General features: G+C 40.6%; 5 protein-coding genes across 10 annotated transcripts; 3 read left to right on the top strand and 2 right to left on the bottom strand.

The window, feature by feature from the left end:
* Window positions 1–422: 422 nt before the first annotated feature.
* Window positions 423–3,462, top strand: si:ch73-1a9.3 (non-histone chromosomal protein HMG-like). Of its 2 annotated transcripts, none has more exons than XM_037270628.1 (6): window positions 423–620; window positions 1,828–1,854; window positions 2,010–2,039; window positions 2,121–2,165; window positions 2,327–2,434; window positions 2,501–3,462. In XM_037270628.1, exons 1-6 carry the CDS (start codon window positions 603–605, stop codon window positions 2,546–2,548), a joined length of 276 nt encoding a protein of 91 aa, XP_037126523.1. In that variant the 5' UTR covers window positions 423–602; the 3' UTR covers window positions 2,549–3,462. The 2 variants fall into 2 exon arrangements, with proteins under 2 accessions (XP_037126523.1, XP_037126524.1); XM_037270629.1 differs by having other exon boundaries at window positions 425–620; window positions 2,013–2,039.
* A 224-nt stretch (window positions 3,463–3,686) lies between these two features.
* LOC119134102 (glucose-6-phosphate exchanger SLC37A4-like) lies at window positions 3,687–8,560 on the bottom strand. 3 transcript variants are annotated; one of them, XM_037270580.1, is made up of 10 exons: window positions 8,484–8,560; window positions 7,361–7,652; window positions 7,061–7,293; window positions 6,516–6,762; window positions 6,193–6,345; window positions 5,972–6,057; window positions 5,789–5,902; window positions 5,644–5,709; window positions 5,441–5,579; window positions 5,207–5,370 (listed from the first exon to the last, which is right to left on the bottom strand). In XM_037270580.1, exons 2-10 carry the CDS (start codon window positions 7,506–7,508, stop codon window positions 5,207–5,209), a joined length of 1,350 nt encoding a protein of 449 aa, XP_037126475.1. In that variant the 5' UTR covers window positions 7,509–7,652; window positions 8,484–8,560. The 3 variants fall into 3 exon arrangements, with proteins under 3 accessions (XP_037126478.1, XP_037126475.1, XP_037126476.1); XM_037270581.1 differs by lacking the exon at window positions 8,484–8,560 and adding an exon at window positions 8,313–8,459; XM_037270583.1 differs by lacking the exon at window positions 8,484–8,560 and having other exon boundaries at window positions 3,687–5,370; window positions 7,361–7,508.
* A 149-nt stretch (window positions 8,561–8,709) lies between these two features.
* LOC119134077 (beta-galactosidase-1-like protein 2) lies at window positions 8,710–13,607 on the bottom strand. Of its 3 annotated transcripts, XM_037270534.1 has the most exons (19): window positions 13,339–13,607; window positions 12,904–13,104; window positions 12,772–12,840; window positions 12,367–12,462; window positions 11,984–12,092; window positions 11,828–11,920; window positions 11,552–11,633; window positions 11,421–11,485; window positions 11,270–11,354; window positions 10,586–10,723; window positions 10,397–10,477; window positions 10,218–10,327; window positions 9,984–10,130; window positions 9,726–9,797; window positions 9,502–9,580; window positions 9,340–9,427; window positions 9,154–9,265; window positions 8,971–9,087; window positions 8,710–8,878 (listed from the first exon to the last, which is right to left on the bottom strand). In XM_037270534.1, the coding sequence occupies exons 1-19, from the start codon at window positions 13,428–13,430 to the stop codon at window positions 8,792–8,794; spliced, it is 1,923 nt and encodes a 640-aa protein (XP_037126429.1). In that variant the 5' UTR covers window positions 13,431–13,607; the 3' UTR covers window positions 8,710–8,791. The 3 variants fall into 3 exon arrangements, with proteins under 3 accessions (XP_037126429.1, XP_037126427.1, XP_037126428.1); XM_037270532.1 differs by having other exon boundaries at window positions 11,421–11,633; XM_037270533.1 differs by having other exon boundaries at window positions 11,828–12,092.
* Window positions 13,608–13,701: 94 nt separating this feature from the next.
* On the top strand, window positions 13,702–17,226 carry ei24 (EI24 autophagy associated transmembrane protein). The gene is made up of 11 exons (XM_037270600.1): window positions 13,702–13,848; window positions 14,521–14,657; window positions 14,741–14,886; window positions 15,076–15,136; window positions 15,230–15,296; window positions 15,367–15,491; window positions 15,596–15,715; window positions 15,811–15,922; window positions 15,998–16,109; window positions 16,244–16,318; window positions 16,404–17,226. Exons 2-11 carry the CDS (start codon window positions 14,616–14,618, stop codon window positions 16,564–16,566), a joined length of 1,023 nt encoding a protein of 340 aa, XP_037126495.1. The 5' UTR covers window positions 13,702–13,848; window positions 14,521–14,615; the 3' UTR covers window positions 16,567–17,226.
* Window positions 17,227–17,482: 256 nt separating this feature from the next.
* stt3a (STT3 oligosaccharyltransferase complex catalytic subunit A) lies at window positions 17,483–22,308 on the top strand. Its single transcript, XM_037270527.1, has 18 exons — window positions 17,483–17,566; window positions 18,185–18,309; window positions 18,388–18,448; window positions 18,539–18,660; window positions 18,740–18,885; window positions 18,989–19,079; window positions 19,164–19,270; window positions 19,406–19,570; window positions 19,702–19,882; window positions 19,956–20,111; window positions 20,199–20,290; window positions 20,374–20,529; window positions 20,637–20,825; window positions 20,893–21,009; window positions 21,079–21,181; window positions 21,299–21,487; window positions 21,607–21,722; window positions 21,931–22,308. Exons 2-18 carry the CDS (start codon window positions 18,222–18,224, stop codon window positions 21,967–21,969), a joined length of 2,118 nt encoding a protein of 705 aa, XP_037126422.1. The 5' UTR covers window positions 17,483–17,566; window positions 18,185–18,221; the 3' UTR covers window positions 21,970–22,308.
* The last annotated feature ends 194 nt before the right edge of the window (window positions 22,309–22,502 follow it).

The raw sequence follows: 22,502 nt of genomic DNA on the forward strand, positions 1-22,502 counted from the left end.
ATTTTCCCAATCCTAATACAAAAGACTTGGCTGCGAAAGTACACACCCCTCTCTCAATCCACAACCAATATCCATTCGCCGTTATAGGGACAATTGCACGGTGAGGCACAGTCAGAATAAAAAATCACATATGCTCGCCCAAACATTGCGGCCAACAAAATGTTTGCAAGACAATAACTGCTCAAGCGAGGTTGAAGACAGAACTTGCGACATTTTCCGCTTTTTTCCCCCCAAAGCAGATGGCTGTCCAGAAAGACAACCACCTTGTCGAAATAGTTGATTGACGTGTGAGCTATCCACTCATAAAATAGTGCCGATTTGAAATCGCGTTGCTGACCGCTGTGTTAACCAATCAGCAGGCGGTGTGGGCGGGTCGACGGTCGTCAATCACGCAGGAACTATAAGATTTAAATAAGAAGGGAGGGGGGGGAATCCAATCCGGTTTGAGCTAGTTTTCTTCCAATGGAACATTATCATCTCGCTGCCCTGTATTAGACTGTACTTGTACAGCTTTATTCGGACTACTGTATATTTTTGTCCCGTATTCAGTTACACTTTGCAGGTTTTTTCCCTTTTCCACAAACATCCCTCACAAATCTACCATGCCTAAAAGGAGCAAAGTGAGTAATCCGAGATATTTCTTGCATTCAGTAGTACAGCATTTATAACCCACGACTGCTGCTTGTACAAATTGATCGTTGGAGCGCGAGTTACTACTTATTCGCTTTCGACTTTTAGGCAAATGTAAAAAAAAAAAAAAAGATGTCGCGCTTGTTGCCACCGCTTGAGTTTGTACGCGTCGTCCTGAATTTATTTCTAGGTGGAGATTGTTGCTCTTATCACGCGATGCGATGTCAAAATATATCTAAAAAAAATATTTTCCCGACTATTTGTGCGAATTTGTGTGGTTTTGCTGCATGACGATGCAATGCACGGTTGCATGTTTACATAAACGCTTTTGCGGTGTCTGCGCTCCGTCGACAGCTTATTTTTCTGCAGAGAAAGTTAGCGGCATATTGATTTGTCTCATACGAGCAGTCAGTCACGCAGGATAGTTAAGTTTCACTTTTGCTGCCATTAGAAGGCTTAAAATCCGTTAGAATTCCGCCCAAGTTAAGGCCATTCGCTGTGGGCTATTTTGGATTAAGGCCACGCCACCATGTGGAACATATTTTATTTATCACTTTCGTTGCATATGAACGCCATTGTTAGCGGAGGGCCGCCATTAGCCGCGGTGAACACGCAGCTGTTTGGACTGCGTTCGTCGTGTTAGCTAGACGGCTCGGGGAAGGTTATGTAATGGCGAGCCTCCGTTAGCACACCGCCGCTCTTGTTGCTGGGGGGCGGGATTCTCGGGCCGAGCGACACGCAGTGGACGAAAACCTTTTCAAATTAATGGCGGGAAAGCAAAAACACGCGCAAACAGCAACTTGATCGTTTATTATCAATAAAAGGATATGTGAAAAGGGGGCGGAGTTTCGTCCTTTCCTTTACATTCATTCTGACTGCATTGTTGGCTTTTCATTCGAGACGACCGTGACGGTCGTTTTAATGTGATCGCAGCAGCTGTTGGCATATTTTGCAAAAACAAGGCTCTCTTTTTCTGGATGGAGCAAAAAGTCCCGCTACATAAGACTGCCTCGACACGCCCACTTAAAAGTTGTATACTTGGTAGATCCAAGACAGATGGCTAATTTGTTCATCCAATGTGGAAAATTAAATTATAGCCACAGCAATATTTATGCACTGAAACTAAGAGAATAATTGAGGAGCTAATTAGAACGCATGGATTGTGCTTTTTCAATTATATTTTGCTTTATTTTGCAGGACGATAAAGAGGCAACTGAAACAGTGGTAAGGAAGACAGTATTACATATATAAATTAATATACAATCGGATTTTCATTTATTATATGAATGAAAACATCCCCGTCACCCTCTAGGGGTCAGTAAAAGCGCACAACTCAATACGAAAAGTAATCAGCTTTTTTTTTTTTTTCTCCCACCAAGCAGCCCAAGAGGAGATCTGGCAGATTCATTGTAAGTCCATAAACACGCCATATTGACTGTTTACTTTTTAGCTGCCATTTATTCATAAATACAACACGTTGATCTTTGCAGAAAACTGCCGCGCCTGCAACGCCAGAGCCCCAACCCAAGCCAAAGGTATGTTACCTTGTAAACTGCTCTGTGTTGCATAGAAAGGTGCAACGATTAATCAATTACGTGACGACTATTACTATAACGCAATGACGTTTCACTTTGGAAAACAATGAAGAATATTTTTGCCTCTTTTACTGTCAATTTGAAATAATGCTCCCTTGCAGAAGGCAGCTACTAAGCCTAAGAAAGGTAAGGAGGTGGAGAAGGCCAAGCCCGAGGAGAAGGCAGAAGATGCCCCCGCTGAGAATGGCGAAGCCAAAGCTGAGGAAGAGGTCAGTGTTGGCAGCATGAAGGTAACCTTTGTGATCATTTTTGAAAACTCTTTGTGCGTGTTGCAGGCGCCAGCCACAGATGCAGCAGAGGAAAAAGATGAGGAGGCAGAATAACATCTCTCAAACCACATCTTTATCAGTGCTCCCTGTACCTCTTTTTCTTGTACAATTCAGGGGAATATTTCTATCAACTATTTTCTAAATACAGGTTTTTTAGTAGTCTGATTGTAGAGAACACTTTTTGTTAAGGAAAGACAAAAAAAAAAATGTCAATTTGGAGACTGGGGGAAAATGTCATCGCATCCCATAATGTAACGTTCAAGTGGTTTTCAGTTCCGTTGTTTTTAAATGTGAACGGGGGTGGGGGGGGTGCAGGATGGCTTACAATGTCAACAAGCAATCATCTTCACCGGAACTTGGTCTACAACTGAAAGTGTTTTTGCCTGTGTGGATTACATTCCATATGCTTTAAAAGGGACAGTGTATGTAATCTGTGCCGAGGCAGAGAAGGACACAGTCACATATTGGTTTATTGTTTATACTGAAAAACAGTGTTTTAGAATGTTTGCAAACTTTCCCCTCATGTACACACGGTTTTCGGAAGAAATTGGATCAATAAATTACAAATCCCTTGTAGTGGAGCTCTCCCTATCCAAACTATGTATCTTCTGTGTTGGTTGTGTCCCTGTTCTGTGATAGCATTGCAATAACTTTGTATAGCTGCTGTGAAAAGAGGTTTGCAATCTCGGTATGCAGTGCATAATGGTACATTGTACGGATGGAACAAAAAAGGAATTTGCTTTCTTAGCCAAGCTAATGAGATGGGGGGGGGGGGGGGGGGGGGGATAAAACTGGTCTCTTAATGCCAGCAGACAACCTGTACATTTATAAGAGATGTCCGGGTGCATACCAGCAGTAGCTATACTCGCGCGAAGTTTAGGTAACAGTGAAAGTGTGCCGTTTCTTTTTGTTTATAGATGTACCTGTGTAATTATTGTTATCAACAAACCAATAAAGCTCAATTGGTAGTTTGTATTCTTTTTTTTTTTTCATTTTCAGAAAGAGTTACTAAGTTAAAAAGTTGTAAACCAATTTGTTTCAGCGAAAATAGGAGCTGAATTTAAATACATTTGTGTTTTTATTTTTTCATTCTGGGCAACTATAAGTGTCTAGTGAACATATTTATAGCTCTGGAGCTTTTCCTGTTCCTCCCACACATCACATCCACTAGTTAAATTCATTTGTTTACTTCTTTATAAAAGATTGACATTTTTCTGAGCTGCCCTTGAACGCATCATGATTCATTTGCGAGACCACACATCAATTGTAAACAAGGTGATGGATTTGCTGGGCTTGGGGCAGTGATGGAAAAAAATGGCTGGTTTGCGGGGGAAAATCAAATTGGAAAAAAAGTCAGCCCGAAGTCAGCTCAGATAAACAGTTAGGAAAAAAAGATGGATGAATTTCGCTCTATCGTTATATTGTAAATGTAAGATTCAGCACAATGGACAGCTCAAGTGGAAACATGTCTTCATTTGAAATACTGCACTTTGGAGTTGACATGGTACCCAAAAAAGTGTTATGTTGTTATTGCAATGCAGTCATTTAGAAATGTAAGATTCAGCACCATGGACAGCTTCAGTTGAAACATGTCTTAATTTGAAATACTGCACTTTGACAAGGTACCCATGTGGGAAATGTTATGTTGTTATTGCAATGTAGTCATTTTTATCATTGTAATGTTGTAATTATAGCAAATAAAAACTTGTCCTGTACAGATATACAATACTGATTGTTTTCATTCCAGTCGCAGCTGACTTTTGGGTACACTTTGGACATCCAATAAACGACATGTTTTTTTTAAACCAATCACTTCACATTTATTTGGCTTCAACTGTAAGATTACATCAAATTACAGTGATTCCCTAATGGCACTGAGTTTGTTCCCATTATTAATTGACAAAACACTAGAGGTGCAGTAAGCGAGAGAAATTAGTTGAAGAGCATTGGACTGACTCTTTAGGCCTACAAATTTTTTTATATTTTTTTAAAATTTATATTTTTCAATATGCTGCACCCCTGAGACACACACATACGATAGTTTAAAAACACTGTCCAATAACCTTTAACCTTCAACGTAAGCTATGAACCTGTACAAGTATTGAAAATGAACTCAAGTGATTTTGTCTGACTGCATCAAAAATTTTGCTTGATATTGTGTCATCTAAGAAGTGTAGAAAACTAAAGGTAGATTTTCCCGTGAAACCTTATTTCCAATCATTGACGACAATGATTAATGCTACCAACTAAGTGCAAATGTAGTCAGTCTAGATTCTAGACTGTATAGACAACCCTATTAGAAAACATTCAGAATTGTTATCATTTGGCTTTTTTTTTTTTTTATAAATATTATAAGCTTACTCTTTTCCAGGGAGACTTCAAAGTGCATCTTTGGCAGCTGTTGTCTGTTATGAATATTTGTGAGGTCACTGGTGTTGAACATGAGGGCACTTGGCTCACAAAGTCTTGTTGGCGTTGAGCTCGAAGGTATTTGGTGAAGTCAAGGCGCTTTCATAAGAAACCAAGCACACCTTGATGGACCTTGCTTTGTGTTCTGTGGTACAATCATGCCGGAGCAGAAATAACTCTTCCTCAAAGTGTTCCAAAATGTCCTGACAAGAACAAGAATTAACTAATATGACCATATTTGACCCCTAATTAATTAAATTTTGTGTATATTTTTGTCCACGCTGTGTGTAAACTTCGCATAAATCAGTCCAGTTTTTCTCTTCTTCCCATCTTGGTACGCATGTTGCGGATGAGGAAGAACAAAACGGTGGTGACGGCCATGAAGACTTCTGCTATCCAGAAGGCCATGTCCCAGCTGTGTTGTTTGGCAATAGTACTGAAGGGAAGTCCAGCCATAAAAGCCCCCACTGTAATAAAAACAAAATTGTATGACTCTGTCGTGGAATGTACATTAACAAATTGTAGTGGTAGCTGTACCGTTAGCCATCAGAGCTACGATAGCATGTGAGGTTCCACAAAAATTGGAAGGAGCACTTTCACTTGCGATCACCCCAAACAAGGCAATCGGCCCGTAAGAGGAAAATCCAAACATAGCACCAAGAAAGAGAATCCAGATCTGCAAATGACAAAAAAAAAAAAATATTTTTTTCAGTTTGGAAATCTCTGGGGAAAATGGTTACCTCTTTTTCCGAGACACCGATGAGCACAGAAATGGGATGGATGACTTGGAGCCAAAGAGGAGCCTCCTGAAGTCAAAGTATAACTTTTAGTATTGACAACATGGATGGATATCCTTGAAAAATAATATGCAAAAATGTTTTTTACCTTTGGAATTTCAGGTGTGATGGTGACCCTGAAGAGATACATGGACACGTACATGCCAGCCATCATGACAATGAGTAGTCCGTGTCGAGGGTTCCCATGTGTGCCTAGACCAGACTACAGAAAGTCACAGAGCATGTTTTGGTCAAGCCAGTCAAATGAAACCCCTCTCGGGCTGCTACTTACTCTAGCAACGGCTCTGTCAGAGATTAAACCAGATGCAAGGCTGCCCGCAAAGCCGCCCACCTCCAAGGCACTCATGTAAGTACTGCCTGTGAGAAACACAGCTCAAGTTAGAACCATTAAATAATAACAATAAATACTCTTTTTAGAATTATTCTAAGCCAGAGTGTCAAATTAAAATGATGTGGTGGGCCGGACCTGACACATGTGTACTGCATGCATACCCATAAGAACAGTCTGGCCTTTCTCCTGCATGAGGAAAAGCTGGCCCCAGTCAGTTGCTGCTGTTTTCACCCCAAACACCACGAGGTAGCCCAGAGACAGCACCCAAAGAAATGGGGAGAGGAGGAACTCACTCAGGGTGCTCTCACTGTTACCTGGTGAGGAGCAAGAGGACACAGACACTTTCTTCACACTTAACCATTACATTTTGCACCAACTCCAGTGTTATGTATTTCGTTGTGTAAAAATTTAATAAAAAGAAAAAAATTATATCTTCAGTCTCTGGAATCCATCACTCCTCCATCAATATATTCTTTCTACTCACATCTCTTTGCCCCCTTCTTGGGTGCCGCCTCAATAGCAGGCAGGCCGACATCCTTTGGCTCGTTCTTCACCCACACCACAGTCACAAGCGAGAAGGTAGCGCAGAAGACACCTGACATAGTTAAGATGCTCCTCCAGTCATAGTAGTGAAGGAGCATTGTAACCAGGATTGGCCCCAGACTCCCTGCCAAGTTCATGCTGCAGGACAGCACAGACCACCACGTTCCAAACTGGGATGGTTCAAACCACTAAAAGGAATAGATTGTGGATGTGAATTTGCCAACAATGTAGTAAAAATAATTCAACCAATAAAATTGTGAGTTGTGTTGACTGCTGTTGTTTCTTAAAGCAAGATGTACTGAGGATGTTCTATTCATAGAATCTCTCGTAATCTGATCCACTTCAACATGCTGAAGACGTGCCAAAGCCTATTTATTCCTCACCTTTTGAACACGGCAGAGGCATCCTACTTAATAAGTGCCTCTAAAATAGCTAGTTTACTAAATCTTCGCCTCGCTTTGTCAATAAAGTGGTTTTAAGGATTACCTTGCGGAGCACCTTCCCACATGGTGGCCATCCGCAACCCTGTCCCAGGCCGTTAATGAACCACAGCAGTGAGAACATGGGGACCGTGGAAGACCAGGAGAAGACCACATTGATGCTTCCCACCACAAACAGGCCGATGGAGAAAAGCCAGCGAGCGCTGATCTGGTCCGACAACACGCCGCTGATGAATTTACTGATGGCGTAGGCCAAGGTCTGGCTGCTGGTGATCAGACCTGGCAGACACAAGGATTGCCGTTATGTCAGAGGAAAAAGTTATAATTTCCTGTTTTTAATATTTACCCAAATCATCTTTGTCTAATTTAATCTCATCCATCACTGAGGGCATGACAAAGGAGAATGTTTTTCTGTTGAAGAAGTACAGCATGTAGCCCATGAACATGGCGAAGAAGATGGTCACGCGATAGTAGCCGTAACTTGTTGCCCCCATGGTTCAGCTAAATCAAAATTAATTTTTGTAAAAAAAAAAAAAAAATTGCTTTTATGAGTCCTCAGTTAGCGGCGGGAGCTGGAAGTCCTCATCAGATAGTTCTGGCAGGCTGTCGGACTTTGAGGCATGGAACTTTACACCAGCCTAAAAATGAAAAACACAAATATATCGGTCATTTCATTTGTTTGCTTTATTATAGTCTGATTTAAGACTTGTTTTTGCCACACGTGTTTGGTTGAATTCTGCAAAAATATCATTGTGAACGCTTAAAATGAGTGTTTTGTAAGTTTACAATTCAAGTTATAATAGATAAAATGTTTTTCAATTCATTTTAGCGTAAGGGTGTAACATTTATGTACAATAAAAAATACTTAGTAAATTAGTGCTTGTGTTTGTCTTAAAAAAAAGGACATTAATTGCATATTAAACCATATTTGCAATATTGCAGAGAATAAAAATTCAATTAGGTTATTGTTAGAATCATCAATTCTGCTCGACTCGACATCTATTTAGAAATGTGTGATGAAGAAGCCCGGGTCGGGTTGCTTGCAGTATGCGTGTCACACTTGCAGCAAACGAGTGGCAAAAATGTCACACAGCTGACTGGGTCATTTGATTCGATGCGACCACAAGTAGAAAGACCAAGCATTAGATTTTGCGCGCATTTTTTCAATGCACTCAAATTTGGAATTCGAGCCGGTTAAAGTTATTCGGTTATGACTCTTCATTAACGCGCTTGTGTGTCATGCACGTAAACGCATCTTCTGCAAAATGCATTCTATTAAAGGTATGCATCGAACCTACAGTTCTTAAAGACACAAATCTGAGTCCAGACGAGCTTGAAGGACGGCCCGTTTCGGAAAATAATAATAATCGGAGCCACGTTTAATCAAACACCGCATGCATGATCGATCGCACGTCGAGGATAGTGCACCATGAGCTCGCATCGATGTGTCACTCAATGGAAAAACTCACAGAACCTGATGTGACCTCGTCGCGTCTGAGGTTCCGCCACGAAATGCTTCCCGACTGCTGCTCATGCGGATTGTTAAAGCGGTACCGCCCAGTTTCTGCAAGCTCACTGCGCGCGCAGCAATACAATTTAAATATAATTTGTAGGGGGAGAAAAAAGTCACATTCTTAATGCATTAATAGTGTTTTTATTCATTGTAGACAAAACACACAAAAAAGGCATTTTTTTTATTCACAGTAAATCCACTAACCATCATTAAAAAAAAAGAAGAAGAAAAACAGCATACAAGACCTATAAGAGATGAGGAGAATCACTGAATGTCAGCTGCCATGCCAAGATCTGCCGTGTCCTCAAAGTTCACCTTGAAATCACCTTCTTGCTCTTCAAACACAATGATCTAATAATTACAATAAGCGTTTAAGAGGTCACAGAATAAAAAAATTATCATAGGCATGAAACAGATTACACGTGCAATAAAAATTTACAAACCTGGTTGATTCCCCTGTTGAGAAATGGACCAGGGAGGTAAAGCGTCTGCTGGGGTCCAATGGACCAGTACCGGCCCAAGTTGATCCCATTGATAAACACAACGCCTTTCTCCCAACCCTGTGAACCAAACAATAATTTCCATTTATCCTAGAAAAACATATGGTGTAAAAACTTTGTACTCACCGGAAGTTTCACAAAAGTATCGCTGGGATAGCCGTATACAAAAAGCTGGCCCATGAAAAAAGAAGGGAAACTGGGATTTTCGGGAAGTGTTTTCCAAGGAGCCTGATAGAGACTAAAGCAAGAGATGATCAATCAAATAAGACCGTAACACAAAACAAATATATTGTTCTATTAAAGTGTACAGACTTATCAATAAAACCTGGTTTCATTTCCAGGCTGTATATTGTGAACTCCCGTAGTGGAATATTGTTTAATAAAATGTCTCCAACAAGACCTGCAAGAATGCATAATAAAATTGGTTTGTGCATGACAATTGGCATAACAATTTTGAAATTTTTTAGCAATCACCTTTACGCTGTTTGTCAAGATCCCTTCCCCGGTGAACTCGTCCACAGTTTTCCACCAATAAACTTAAAGTCCGCTGCCCCTGTTATGAGTTTTGATCATTTGGTTATGATTGTTTTGACAAAAAAAAAAAAAAAAAAGGAAAACCTGTGTTTGTCAAACTAACCTAAAAAAAATAATTAGAATGAAATCAGGATAATGCAAAGAAAACAAAACGGGTCCCATACCTCGCCATCGGGAACTGCTAATTCCAAATTCTGACGCTTGAATAGCCCAATATAACTTTTGTCGATAAAAACCTGTAAACAAAACCAAACAAATTATTTACAGTAATTCAGAAAGCTCACTTGTGATTTACAAAACAACACAATCATTTTTGCTTTATTTTTAATATTTGTTTTTTATTTATTTATTTATTTAATTATTTATTTATTTACTGTGTTGTTGGTTTTTTTTATTTTTTTTTTTTAGAAGTTACAACTCACAAGGGCACGGTCTTTAACATTGTTTCCTGACGTCAATAAACCTCCAGTGGTGATTGTTGTCTCATACAACGTGTATCCTTGCGACTGTCCGTTCCCGTTGTTCATCGGTAGTTTCTCCATGTTAACCGGCGTGACGGATTTAAATGGCTGTGGAGGTAACAATCAAGGGTTGAGATGATAAGCAAACATCTGCTTGGAAAATGTTTACAGGCAATCTTACGTTTAAAGACATACTCCCTCAGTAAAGCTCAAAGCATCCCATAAGGACAAGTGCTGGTACATGATAGCTGTTTCATACGCTTCTTTATGTTGAAGCGCTGGCAGGTCGGCCAACTCTTCATCTTCTGGAGTGACAATCAAGTTATTATACGGCGCGCCATCCATATCTACTTTATGAATTATATTCAACTTACTGTTGAATTGAGAGAATAGATCTCGGAGGAGATGGTACTTCTGAGTGTACTCGCCAGCTTCTGACAAAGGAGCGTCATAATCTGCAAAATATCTCAAATGATGTCTTTTATATCTATTTTCCATCCAGGCTCAGTCATTATTACATAATTGCATGAATAAGAAATGTAGTTTATTTTTGAGGAGCCTACCGTAGCTAGGGACCAATGCTTTGTAGGAAGGTTCAGCCAGCCCTCCACTAATGAAACCAAAACTGGAGCCTCCGTGGAACATGTAGAGGTTTACGGACATCCCACGCCTCAGAATTTCTCGAACTGTGGACACCATATCTGGAGGAAAAAAAAAAAATACAAATTTCTTTAACACCTTGGACACCAAATAATAATTCCCAAAATATTCACATCAGATATTTCAAAAGGTTGTAGCTTGAAAATTGTCAGCTATAAAGGCCTATACTTAATGTTGCTTGTGAATAAATACATTTCAATCTGCTTTGTCCGGAGAGCATTCAAAACAGCTTGACCTACATTTTGAACATTTGCATTTAAATGTACTTAACAGAAAAAACATCTCTTCATTCTCAGATGTGGAGGGAACTAAACAAAATAGTACGACTGTAAATAAATAAATAAATGTATAAATAAATGTATAAATAAATGTATAAATAAATAAATACTGTGGTTAGCCCTCTCCTCATGTATTGTATTGAAAAGAATAAAATATGTTAATATTATCAGCTATGGTTATTGAAAAGAATAAAATATGTTAATATTATTAGCTATGGTTACTATTATTATGGTTAATGTAGCTTCCTGAAAAATAATGTTTTTTGGAGACGAGAGGATATATATATGACCAAAATGGGAATAACATACCCTCTGGGGGGAGCACATGGTGGAGGTCACCCCATACATCAAACCAGCCTGTCCAGTAATCCATAACCATAGTTGGCCGCTTTGGCTGACAAACACAAAAAAAAAGTCATCATATGCCATTTGATATCCTTTGGAGACTATGAGCACCGACCTGGATGATGTTCAGATCCCGAATGTCTCTCTGATTTACTTTCTGCAGCTTCAATGATCTCAAGACTACAAGGAAGTAGAAGTAAAGTGATGTGTGTGTATTGATTGATGATAAATATGATGATAAATTACCTCCATCTACACCCCCTGACTTTAAATTGTTGTGGTTGTCTGACGTGAGCAGCAGCTCACTGATCCCTCTGGACTGCAAAGCCTTTTAAAAAGTCACCACAAACAGAATCAACTGATCTAGCATTTTTTTGGGGGGGTATGTATAAATAGTGAAAGAAATAAAAAAGGTATACTAACATTTAAAAATGCTGAAATATATTTAGACATAAAATTAGTTACAAATTTTATTGGATGTCTGGATGTCATAAAACGTATTTATTTAATGTGCCATAATACCTCTTTAATGAAAGCCATGTAAGTATCATCTTTGGCATAAGACCCATATTCATTCTCAACCTGGACAGCAATGATGGGACCACCTTTCTTAAACTGAAAAAAACAAGAACATTTAAATATGGCAACAGAAACGGAATCAATGGACGGAAAGCCCACCTGAAAAGGAACAACTTTTGGTATAAGTTTGTCAAAAAAAATGTTGACAGCCTCAGTGAATCCAGGGTATGTTGTTCTCACTCTCATGTCGCCATCTTGGAGAAGCCAGCTACAAAGAAACAGAAAAGATGCTTGCTCAAGTAAATCCACAAATGGAACAACAAGACCACTGTGTCGACCATTTTGAACAAAGCTTCACTCATTGGCTCTGAGTCTTCCCCCTGATAATGAGACATGACTTTTTCCACCCAGATTAAATTCAATACAGAATGTCTTGTGTTTAGCATCAAGTGGCTTTTGTGTGCCGGGCAGTAGCGTAACAATCATTTTTTTGACGTAAACATGTCTACATTTCACCAAACAAGAATCTCATAGAGACTGACCTCGGAAGCCCCCCGAGGTCCAGCTCCGAGGAGATGTACGGCCCTGGACGTAAAATCACCCACAAACCCAGTTCGGCTGCGAGATTAATATATGCTCTGAAAAAAAAAGTTTGATGCTTCATAATGCAAATGTTTACAAGTGGTGGCAATCTTGCGTCATATAAGCCACTGCTGTGTTTTTCATTGTTTGAGAAGTTGCTGTTGTCGTGGAGATGCTGCTGTTGTCAGGCCAGGCGCTTCTTAGGTGCAGAGGCAATTAAACCTGAGTATTTCCATTGGGCATATCATGAAAGAAGCGCCTGAATTGCAATAACAAAAGTTGGTACTTGTATTATCTGAAAAATATCTGATCAAGCATTAAACGGTGAGGTTATTGTGATATGATGACAGGTCAAGAGGTCTCACTCTAAGTCCAGCTGTGTACGGAAGTTGAAGACCTCTCTCTGTGGTTGATGCAGACTCCACGGCACGTATCTGCATTGACACACTGATTAATTGATGCTGAAATTTATGATATTGATTCCAAAACATCCCTACGTGGTGAGGGTGTTGATGCCACAAGCTTTCATTTTCATCAAGCGGTCCCTCCAGTAGACCCTGGGCACGCGGAAATAGTGGATGGATCCTCCGAGGATTCGAAAGGGATCACCATCCAAGGTGAACTGGGATGAGTTGGCACTTAGTCCGACTTTTCTGCTTATCCGATGTCCACCTCTGGACGTGCTGAAGAATTGCCAGCTGTATATAGTGACATAACAATGGATTCATAATTTGAATTGAAATTAAGAAATGGATGTGCAAATTACACAAACTTAACTACCGACTGGGAAAGTATGATAACATGAGTGAACAATTCTAAAATACATTTAGCTTATTGAAGTTCTTACAATAAATGTGCTCGTTAATGTTTAGTTGCTACAAATAAGTAACCCTCAACAAATAAGACAAGTTGATCAGCAGGACACAACTTACCCGAGGTATCTGTATGTGATGACAACAGCAACAGAAAGGCAAACGAGCGCACATTTTCTTTTGTGCGCATTTCTTATCCTGAAGACAATCATAGATGATGATACGCGGAACAATCGTGTAATTGAGATTTGAGAAGAATTTGCCCTGGGCGAATGAACACGCGATGCTCATATGCGACAGAGCACCGCCTAAGGGGAGTGACTATTCAAAGATGCGATTCATTTTATTTAACTATATAATATAGTCATTTCAAAGCCTTTTGTTTTGTTAACGTGCAAAATTGACTCGCATTCTTGGTTACTTTTTCATTTAAAAGCTTTAATTTAAATGACTTAACTCGCCGGTTGTAACGAATAAGAACTACATTTCCCAGAATCCTTCAGTGTGTTTTTGGAGCTTGCGCAATGTGTTTTCCCTTGGTCCTTGATATTTTTATTATTGTTGGTGCTGCCATATACAAAGAGAAGAGAAACCATAAACGGTCGTTTATCCAATTTCCTGACGCATGAGGTAAGAAGCATACCGACAATAACTGAGCTGTTTTCACGCCTGATTAAGTATTGTATCGTTTTGACACAAGTTACACGATGTATTGAACATGACTAGTTAGCTAGCAGCATAAACAAACAATCTGCCGACAAATTGTGAGATCAGACATGAAAACCAGTCCAACAAATATTAATGTATCCTACGATCGTGGCTCTTTTCGGTAGACGTTGGCTAACCCTGAGACAACATGCTAACAGTTTATCGTAGGAAGCAACACTGTATAAACGCCTAATGTTCTATTCGTTACAGATCCTCTATAAAGGATCTAGTTTCATATTTAATTCGGATATAACAACGCCAATTCAATTATTACGATTCTTAGTGTTTAACTGATCTAGTACTATTTTAAATTGTGGCATTTCCACGTTTGATAGCGGCTTTCTTCTTGTTCCTTGATTTTTCTCTAAGGAGAAAAAGCCTATCTATCGATCTATTTAGTAGGCGTTACCTTTTTTTTCTCTCTCAAAAATGTCCTCTTGTTGCTGTCCTTTCATTATTACCACAACAAATTTGAATGGTAAACTACCGCTGATTCCTTGAATAATTATATACATGTGATAATACAGGAGTGTAAATGATGTATGACGGTTTGCCACAGATTTTGTTCTTGATCCGTTCTACTGTTTCTGGCAGGTTACTGGGTGATCATCTTCCTGCCATGAGAGCTGACCACCAGGTCAAACGTCCCCCTTCCTTCTGCAGTTGATGGAACTGCAGCTGGCACAGAGATGACAGACAGTGTCAGGGCGTTCCTCCGCAATGTTGCGACGGTCAGTAGCAACACACCACAAGCGTGTAGATATCAGTTTAGAGTTAAGAACTTAGGTTCTCATTTTCATTTGGGACCTTGCAGGGGATCAAGGATTCCATATTGGGTATTGGAACCATTTCCAAGCTGGATGCCCGCATCCAGCAGAAAAGGGAGGAGCAGCGGCGAAGAAGGGCCAGCGGGGCTTTAGCACAGAGAAGGGCTCAGAGTGAGGAGCGGAAACCGGATAAGTATGTCTAACAGTTTTATTGATGGCAATCCAAAATAATACAGCAAATTAAATATTAATTTCATTTTTACTTCCCCTCTCAAAGAGATTCCAGTCTTTGTTCACAGGTCACAATAATGGTGGAAAAAAAATGAAATGATTTATCCAGCAACATGTAGTGTATGTGTACAGTTATTTGTTTGTTTTGTAGTGACCCCAAAGTAGCCAGCAGGATCTTTCAGTGCTGTGCCTGGAATGGAGGAGTCTTCTGGGTACGAAGTCCAGCCTACTTTTTTCCAAATCAAGCATGTCTGTGATGACTATGTTTAAGCGTGTGACCACCCTTTTTTTTTTTTTTTTTTTAGCTCAGCCTTTTTCTCTTCTACCGAGTGTTCATCCCACTGCTCCAGACTCTCTCTGCAAAAATTATTGGTATGTGTTGTATATGTATGAAGCTGTGAGATGGAATGACCTGCCAGACAATAATTTGTCTTTGCTCCAGGTGACCCCTCGCTCCATGGCAGTGTCTGGTCATGGTTAGAGTTCATCCTAACGTCTGTCTTTAGTGCTCTCTGGGTCCTCCCACTGTTTGTTCTCAGCAAGATTGTCAATGCTATCTGGTTTCAGGTTGGTCCCTTATAAGGCAAAAACAACACATCCCAGATTTGTAATGTTCTTATTAATGACTTTGTTGTTTACATAATTGAACGTGATTGATGTACTTATTGCAGGATATAGCTGACTTAGCCTTCGAAGTGTCCGGCTGCAAAGCGCAGCCATTCCCCAGCGTGAGCAAGATCATTGCCGACATGCTCTTCAACCTTCTCCTCCAGGCACTCTTCCTCATTCAGGTTTGCACCTTAAATATGGGATTCCTTCTCTGCGCTAAACACACAATGAGGGTGAGTTTGGTTCAATTGAGTGTCACAATTTATGTGTTCTCTAGGGTATGATTGTGAGCCTGTTTCCCATTGACGCCATTGGACAGATGGTCAGCCTACTGCACATGTCTCTGCTCTATTCCCTGTACTGTTTTGAGTATCGCTGGTTCAACCGCGGTGAGATATCACGTTACTTTGGATATGAACGTCATGGATATGTAATGTTGAAGTGAAACGAATGGACTTTTCAAGGCATCGAGATGCACCAACGGCTGTCCAATATTGAGAGGAACTGGCCCTATTACTTTGGCTTTGGTTTGCCCATGGCTTTGTTGACTGCCTTGCCTTCCTCATATATCATCAGGTAAGTGTCATTGTGTATCATGGTTGTTAATTATTTTAAAAATGTGATGCACAAAGAGTGGGATTTTTATCCAGTAGCAAAGGAATTTATTAATAATTAAAAAGAGCCTTTTTCTTTTATTTTGTTCTACCTAGTGGCTGCTTGTTCTCCATCCTCTTCCCTCTCTTCATCATCAGCGCTAATGAAGCCAAGACGCCAACAAAGCTGTAGTAAGTGATTATTAAGGAGCAGCAGTTTTTTTTCATTTCATGTTCCCCTCGCTGAGTGAGATTTTTGTATTTCCCCGATTTCTAGCCATTTTCAATTGCGTCTCTTCTCGCTGGTGGTGTTGATTAGCAACAAGCTTTTCCACAAGACAGTCCACCTGCAGTCCTCCATGACATCATCGACATCCTCAGAGAGGATTGCATCCCCTCACACCTCCCCAGTCCGACAAAGACTTGCGCCCATTCAGTGATGATGATGCTGCATGAAGGAACTTTGTTTAATGTGAAGGATTTCCTTGAGTTTTACAGCACTGGTTTCACGTTTTTATCTGATTCTCGGCCATTTTACTAATAGTCGCTCGTCCATGTACAGTGTGACATAAAAATTCCCAGTGCCTCACACTCGAAACACATAATTCATCAAAAAATTGTTTTTTTCTCAGTCCCCCCCTCACTTTGATTTTGTATAATGTGCCATTTGAGTTGCTCTCCTTTAAGAAATAACAGCACAATAAATCAGGTAGAGATTGAAGGACGTAATTTGCATTTAAGCAACTGAGGTTGTTTTGTCTAGTTGCAGTTATGTGTTTGTTTGAGGGTGCAAGTTTCAAATGTTCCTGTGGCTGTCAGAAAACGATGTTAAAGTCAGGGGAGTTTTTTTTCTTTTTCCTTCAACATCTTTTTTTTTTTTTTTAACATGAATTGGCATGAGCTTCAATAATCTGGAACTTAATACAAACAAAAAACAGTGTTACGTGATTTGCTGAGGACTGGTTCTTGATTATCCTCCAAATTAAAATGGTCTTCACCCTCTGCAGAGAAATGTGGTCATTGTAAACTACAAAATGACCCAAAAAACTGGTTATCATAAATGTATTCAGTGATAAATCGATGACGCTGCCAAGCTGCAAGAATCTGTGTTATTTCATGCTGCACTGCTAAAACATAATCTTAACCCTTGAGATAGTCTGGTTGTGGCTTCAAGTATTTAGCAAAAAAAGGGTAAGTGCGTACTGTTTGTTTTAATCAGTAGAGGGCGACAAAACACGTTTCTTCACTAAGGACACGTCACTACACTACGGCGGCCAAGCGGGGAACTCAATTTGAGCAACAGCCAAACGGACCTATCAGAACCGCCCATGATCACGGTTGACTGACGCTCAACCAATAGGAACGTACTAAGACCCGAATGAGGCGGGGATTGTGCCTGTTCGGTTGTCTTCAACTCATGATTTCAGAGGAGCGGAGCTGGTAAGTGCAGCTAATTGTGTATTATTAATGGGATATATTGTCTAAAAGATATAGCAATCATTTAATTGTCATTCTGCCTTTTTGTTATACATTCCTCGTAATAGCATTAACAGGAAGAGTTGTAGGACGGACTGCACAAATAAAACGAGTTGCTTAGCCTTGCTAGCAGTTTAGACTTTTGAAAGATACAACCAAGATGATCAAGCACTCCCAATGTATTACTGTCGCCACTTTAATTCGAATTGTTTCGATCTGTTGCATTTCACTCCGTTTTTATTTAACCTGACAACTACGCGATCGTGGACAGTTTTGTCAAGCGTCAGTCCTAATAGCTTTCTTTAGTGTCGCCTGCAAATCAAGAATAATCGTCCTACTGCAAAGATTGTGTTTTCTTTTTTTTTTTGTTTTTTATATATGTCGATTATTAATGGCACAGCCTCAAATCTCTGCAGAACGTTCCGAGAAGAGTAGGCGCTTCCTAATTTCCTGGCGCCACCTAATAGTGCGTGGCCTTATCTGGTTGGACTCTCAACTGTCGGAGGAATGGGATTTATTTTCTACTTTGGATATTAATTCGAATATGTCTCCTGTTCTATACATTGCTTGTCCTCGGATCAGCTAGTGAGGTGAGCTGTCTCCTACCACGGCTGCCAAAATGACGAAATTGGGCTTCCTGCGTTTGTCCTACGAGAAGCAGGACACATTGTTGAAGCTGCTCATCCTTTCTATGGCTGCGATCCTCTGTGAGTGTCATCACTAGTTACTTGTAATGAACTTGTAAAGAACCGCAACATTCCTCAATAATGATTGCATCTCTTCAGCATTCTCAACCAGACTGTTCTCCGTCTTGAGGTTCGAAAGTGTCATCCATGAGTTCGATCCGTAAGTGCTTACTCAAAGTTGTGTTTCATTTAACAAAAAAAAAAAAAAAAGCAAACTACAAAATAAATCTATATCCTCATTCACCTTCAGGTATTTCAACTACCGCACCACCCGCTTCTTGACAGAAGAAGGATTTTATAACTTTCATAACTGGTTCGATGACAGAGCATGGTATCCACTTGGTAGGATCATCGGTGGCACCATTTACCCAGGTAGGAATGAGGAAAAATTCTCAAGATCATTTTTAGTTTTAACAATGAGAAATGGAATGTATTTTTTCTCCCCCACCAGGACTGATGATCACCTCAGCTGCCTTGTACCACGTCTTACATTTTTTCCACATCACCATTGATATCCGCAATGTTTGCGTTTTTCTGGCTCCCTTATTCTCCTCCTTTACAGCCATTGTCACTTATCACTTCACTAAGGAGTTGAAGGTAATTTCTAATCAATCATAGAAGGCCTGAATGTTGGGGCATGCTCCAACTCACCCAAATTAGGACAAGCGATACTTGCTCAGAAGTCACTTTTTCTTTTTAGGATGCCGGTGCTGGGCTTTTGGCTGCAGCCATGATTGCTGTGGTGCCTGGTTACATCTCGCGTTCTGTTGCTGGCTCCTATGACAATGAAGGTATGTCGTTACATGCATGGGCTACAATTTAAATGATAGAAAACCCCCTCATTAAAGGTTTTTCATCTTGTGTGTCCTTCTTAGGTATTGCCATATTCTGCATGTTGTTGACCTACTACATGTGGATCAAGGCTGTTAAAACAGGATCTGTGTACTGGTCCTCAATATGTGCTCTGGCTTACTTCTATATGGTGAGTGGATATGATTTCACGAAGGTCCGTTTTTGCAATATTAACGTGGATGTAATTAATTTTAATTTAGCAAAGCTGACGTTTTGATATATTTGTAATTCCACTAGTTCTCTTTTCGATCCATCCTGTGTGTAGGTTTCCTCCTGGGGTGGTTATGTGTTCCTGATCAACCTTATCCCACTTCACGTCTTGGTTCTGATGCTCACTGGACGCTTCTCTCACCGCATCTATGTCGCATACTGCACAGTCTACTGCCTGGGCACCATCCTGTCCATGCAGATCTCCTTTGTTGGTTTCCAGGTAGGGAGTAAAAGTTGTCCTTCATAGTTTGTTTCACTGCACAATAAGATTTTCTGTCTAATGTTGCTCGTAGGACTAGTAGAATTTTTGAAGAGCCGAATCAAATCCGTTTGTCCTCTTCCCTATTTCAGCCGGTGCAGTCCTCAGAGCACATGGCAGCCTTTGGCGTGTTCGGCTTGTGCCAGATTCATGCCTTTGTGGACTACCTGCGCAGCAAACTCAACCCTCAGCAGTTTGAGGTGCTATTTAAGAGCGTCATCTCCCTGGTGGGATTCCTTCTGCTGTCTGTGGGTGCTGTTCTCATGCTAACAGGTAGCTGCAGGTAGATTTGGGGGGTGGCGTAGTTGATGGACTCGAATCACTAACGTGCATGTCCTACCTCCAGGAAAGATATCTCCATGGACTGGGCGATTCTACTCCCTGCTGGACCCTTCCTATGCCAAAAACAACATCCCCATTATCGCCTCGGTCTCCGAGCACCAGCCCACGACATGGTCTTCCTACTATTTTGACCTCCAGCTGCTGGTGTTTATGTTCCCAGGTAACTTGGTGCTCTCATGTGCACGCTACCACAGTATTCAATTCAATTGTGTTTCTTTTCCTGACATTTCTTCTCCTTTCAACACAGTTGGCCTTTACTACTGTTTCAACAATTTATCGGATGCGAGGATCTTCATTATCATGTATGGAGTGACCAGCATGTATTTCTCAGCTGTCATGGTAAATGAGCTCATCCGAAAGACTTAACCTGCTTTTGGTTCCACTTTGAAAGTCATCCATGTTTTTTTCTTTTCTACCTCCAGGTTCGTCTGATGTTGGTGTTGGCCCCTGTCATGTGCATCCTGTCCGGCATAGGTGTGTCCCAGGTGCTAACAACTTACATGAAGAATCTGGACGTAAGCAGGCCAGACAAGAAGAACAAGAAGCAGCAGGACGCCACGTACCCTATTAAAAACGAAGTAGGTACTTTGATTGTGTGTAGTAGAGATGAAGATGCCATGGATGAATGACATTGGTTACTATCAAGATGCCACTATGAGTAAATATGTGGTGTTGTCTTTCATAGGTTGCTTCTGGGATGATTCTGGTCATGGCTTTCTTCTTGATCACATACACCTTCCACTCTACCTGGGTGACAAGCGAAGCCTACTCCTCTCCCTCCATTGTGCTGTCTGCCCGTGGAGGGGATGGAAGCCGCATCATCTTTGATGACTTCAGAGAGGCCTACTATTGGCTTCGCCACAACACCCCAGAGGTCAAATCATTTCCCAACACGCAGAGGAAATAGAATGTTTGGGAAATCATGTATTTTCTTATTACAGGATTCCAAAGTCATGTCATGGTGGGATTATGGATACCAAATTACTGCCATGGCAAATCGAACCATTCTAGTGGATAACAACACGTGGAACAACACGCACATCTCGAGAGTTGGCCAGGTGAGCTCAGAGAGTAGACAGCAGTGCCGCGTTTATGAGAATGTCTCTGACAGACATCTTCTATTTTAGGCCATGGCGTCCACTGAGGAGCGAGCCTATGAGATTATGAGGGAGCTGGACGTCAGCTATGTCCTGGTCATTTTTGGAGGACTCACGGGTTATTCCTCAGATGGTATGCGTCAACTGCTCATTTGCGGGATCCCTGATACCAGAAAGTCTTGCGTTGTAATTGTCATGGAAGCACAAAGCAAAAGGAATTTTTTTTTTGGATCTATCATGCGTCCTACAGATATCAACAAGTTTCTCTGGATGGTTCGCATCGGTGGCAGCACTGACACGGGCAAGCACATCAAGGAGCACGACTACTACACTCCCACGGGGGAGTTCCGAGTGGATCGCGAAGGCTCGCCCGTGCTGCTCAACTGCCTCATGTACAAGATGTGCTATTACCGCTTCGGCCAGGTCTACACCGAAGCCAGTGAGTAACTCTTAGTTAAGTCCTCTCGGTGACTTGACCCAAAGCAAATTCAATTGAGTATAAATATAAGCTGTCGAAAATACAGATACAAGTCTTGAAGCGTAATTATGTCTTTGCAGAGCGCCCACCAGGTTATGACAGAGTGAGGAATGCTGAAATTGGAAACAAAGACTTTGAACTGGATGTGTTGGAAGAGGCCTACACGACAGAGCACTGGTTGGTTAGGATATACAAGGTAAGCCACTCTACCCGCTGCTGTTTTTTTTGTTTTCATCTAAAGTGGCAAAATCATGACCTGAAGGAGGATAAGCAGTTTTAAAAAAAATATATAATAATAATGCATGGATTTTTAAATTTTAAACAGACCAATGATCCATCAATGTGGTTAAAGATGGTTGCTAAAAAAAATTGTTTTACTCATATTTGTTTACTCTAACCTGTAGGTTAAAGACCTCGACAACAGGGGTCTTTCAAGAACATAAACTCCCTGACTACAACGAAACACCCTGTTAGCGCAACAGCACTGAACACCTTCCCTTGTGCTCAGCAGATGTGCTGCTCAACGATACTTTTTTATACAATTTGTTTTGGGGAAGAAAATTGCAGAGATTTGTGTGGGTGAGTGTGAGAATCTTTTTTTTTTTTTTTTTTAATTGTTATAATAAAATGTCTCCTAAGGTATTCAGGGAAGGTTTCATATTGCCTAGTCTGATGTTGGGAAGCTTGAGTTGACAAAGTGGCCAAAAGACAGCTGTGTTCATTGGAGCACCTTTTTGATTTCGTAAAATTTGTTCAAATAAAGCAGGATTGAAAGTGGAGGGAAAAAAATGGTGTGTTTTAAATTTTTTTGTATATATTTTCACTAGGGCTAGAATAATCAGAGAATTAGGGCCAGTGAAAGAAGAAGAAAAAAAGGGGGGGGGGGGGGGACAGGATTCTGACTTTTTTTCCCCTCAGAATTCTCACAAGTGAGAATTCCCACTTTAAAATCTGAATTCTGACAAGTCTTCTGCTG

Source organism: Syngnathus acus, chromosome 14 (assembly GCF_901709675.1).
Source record: "Syngnathus acus chromosome 14, fSynAcu1.2, whole genome shotgun sequence".
Lineage (NCBI taxonomy): Eukaryota > Metazoa > Chordata > Actinopteri > Syngnathiformes > Syngnathidae > Syngnathus > Syngnathus acus.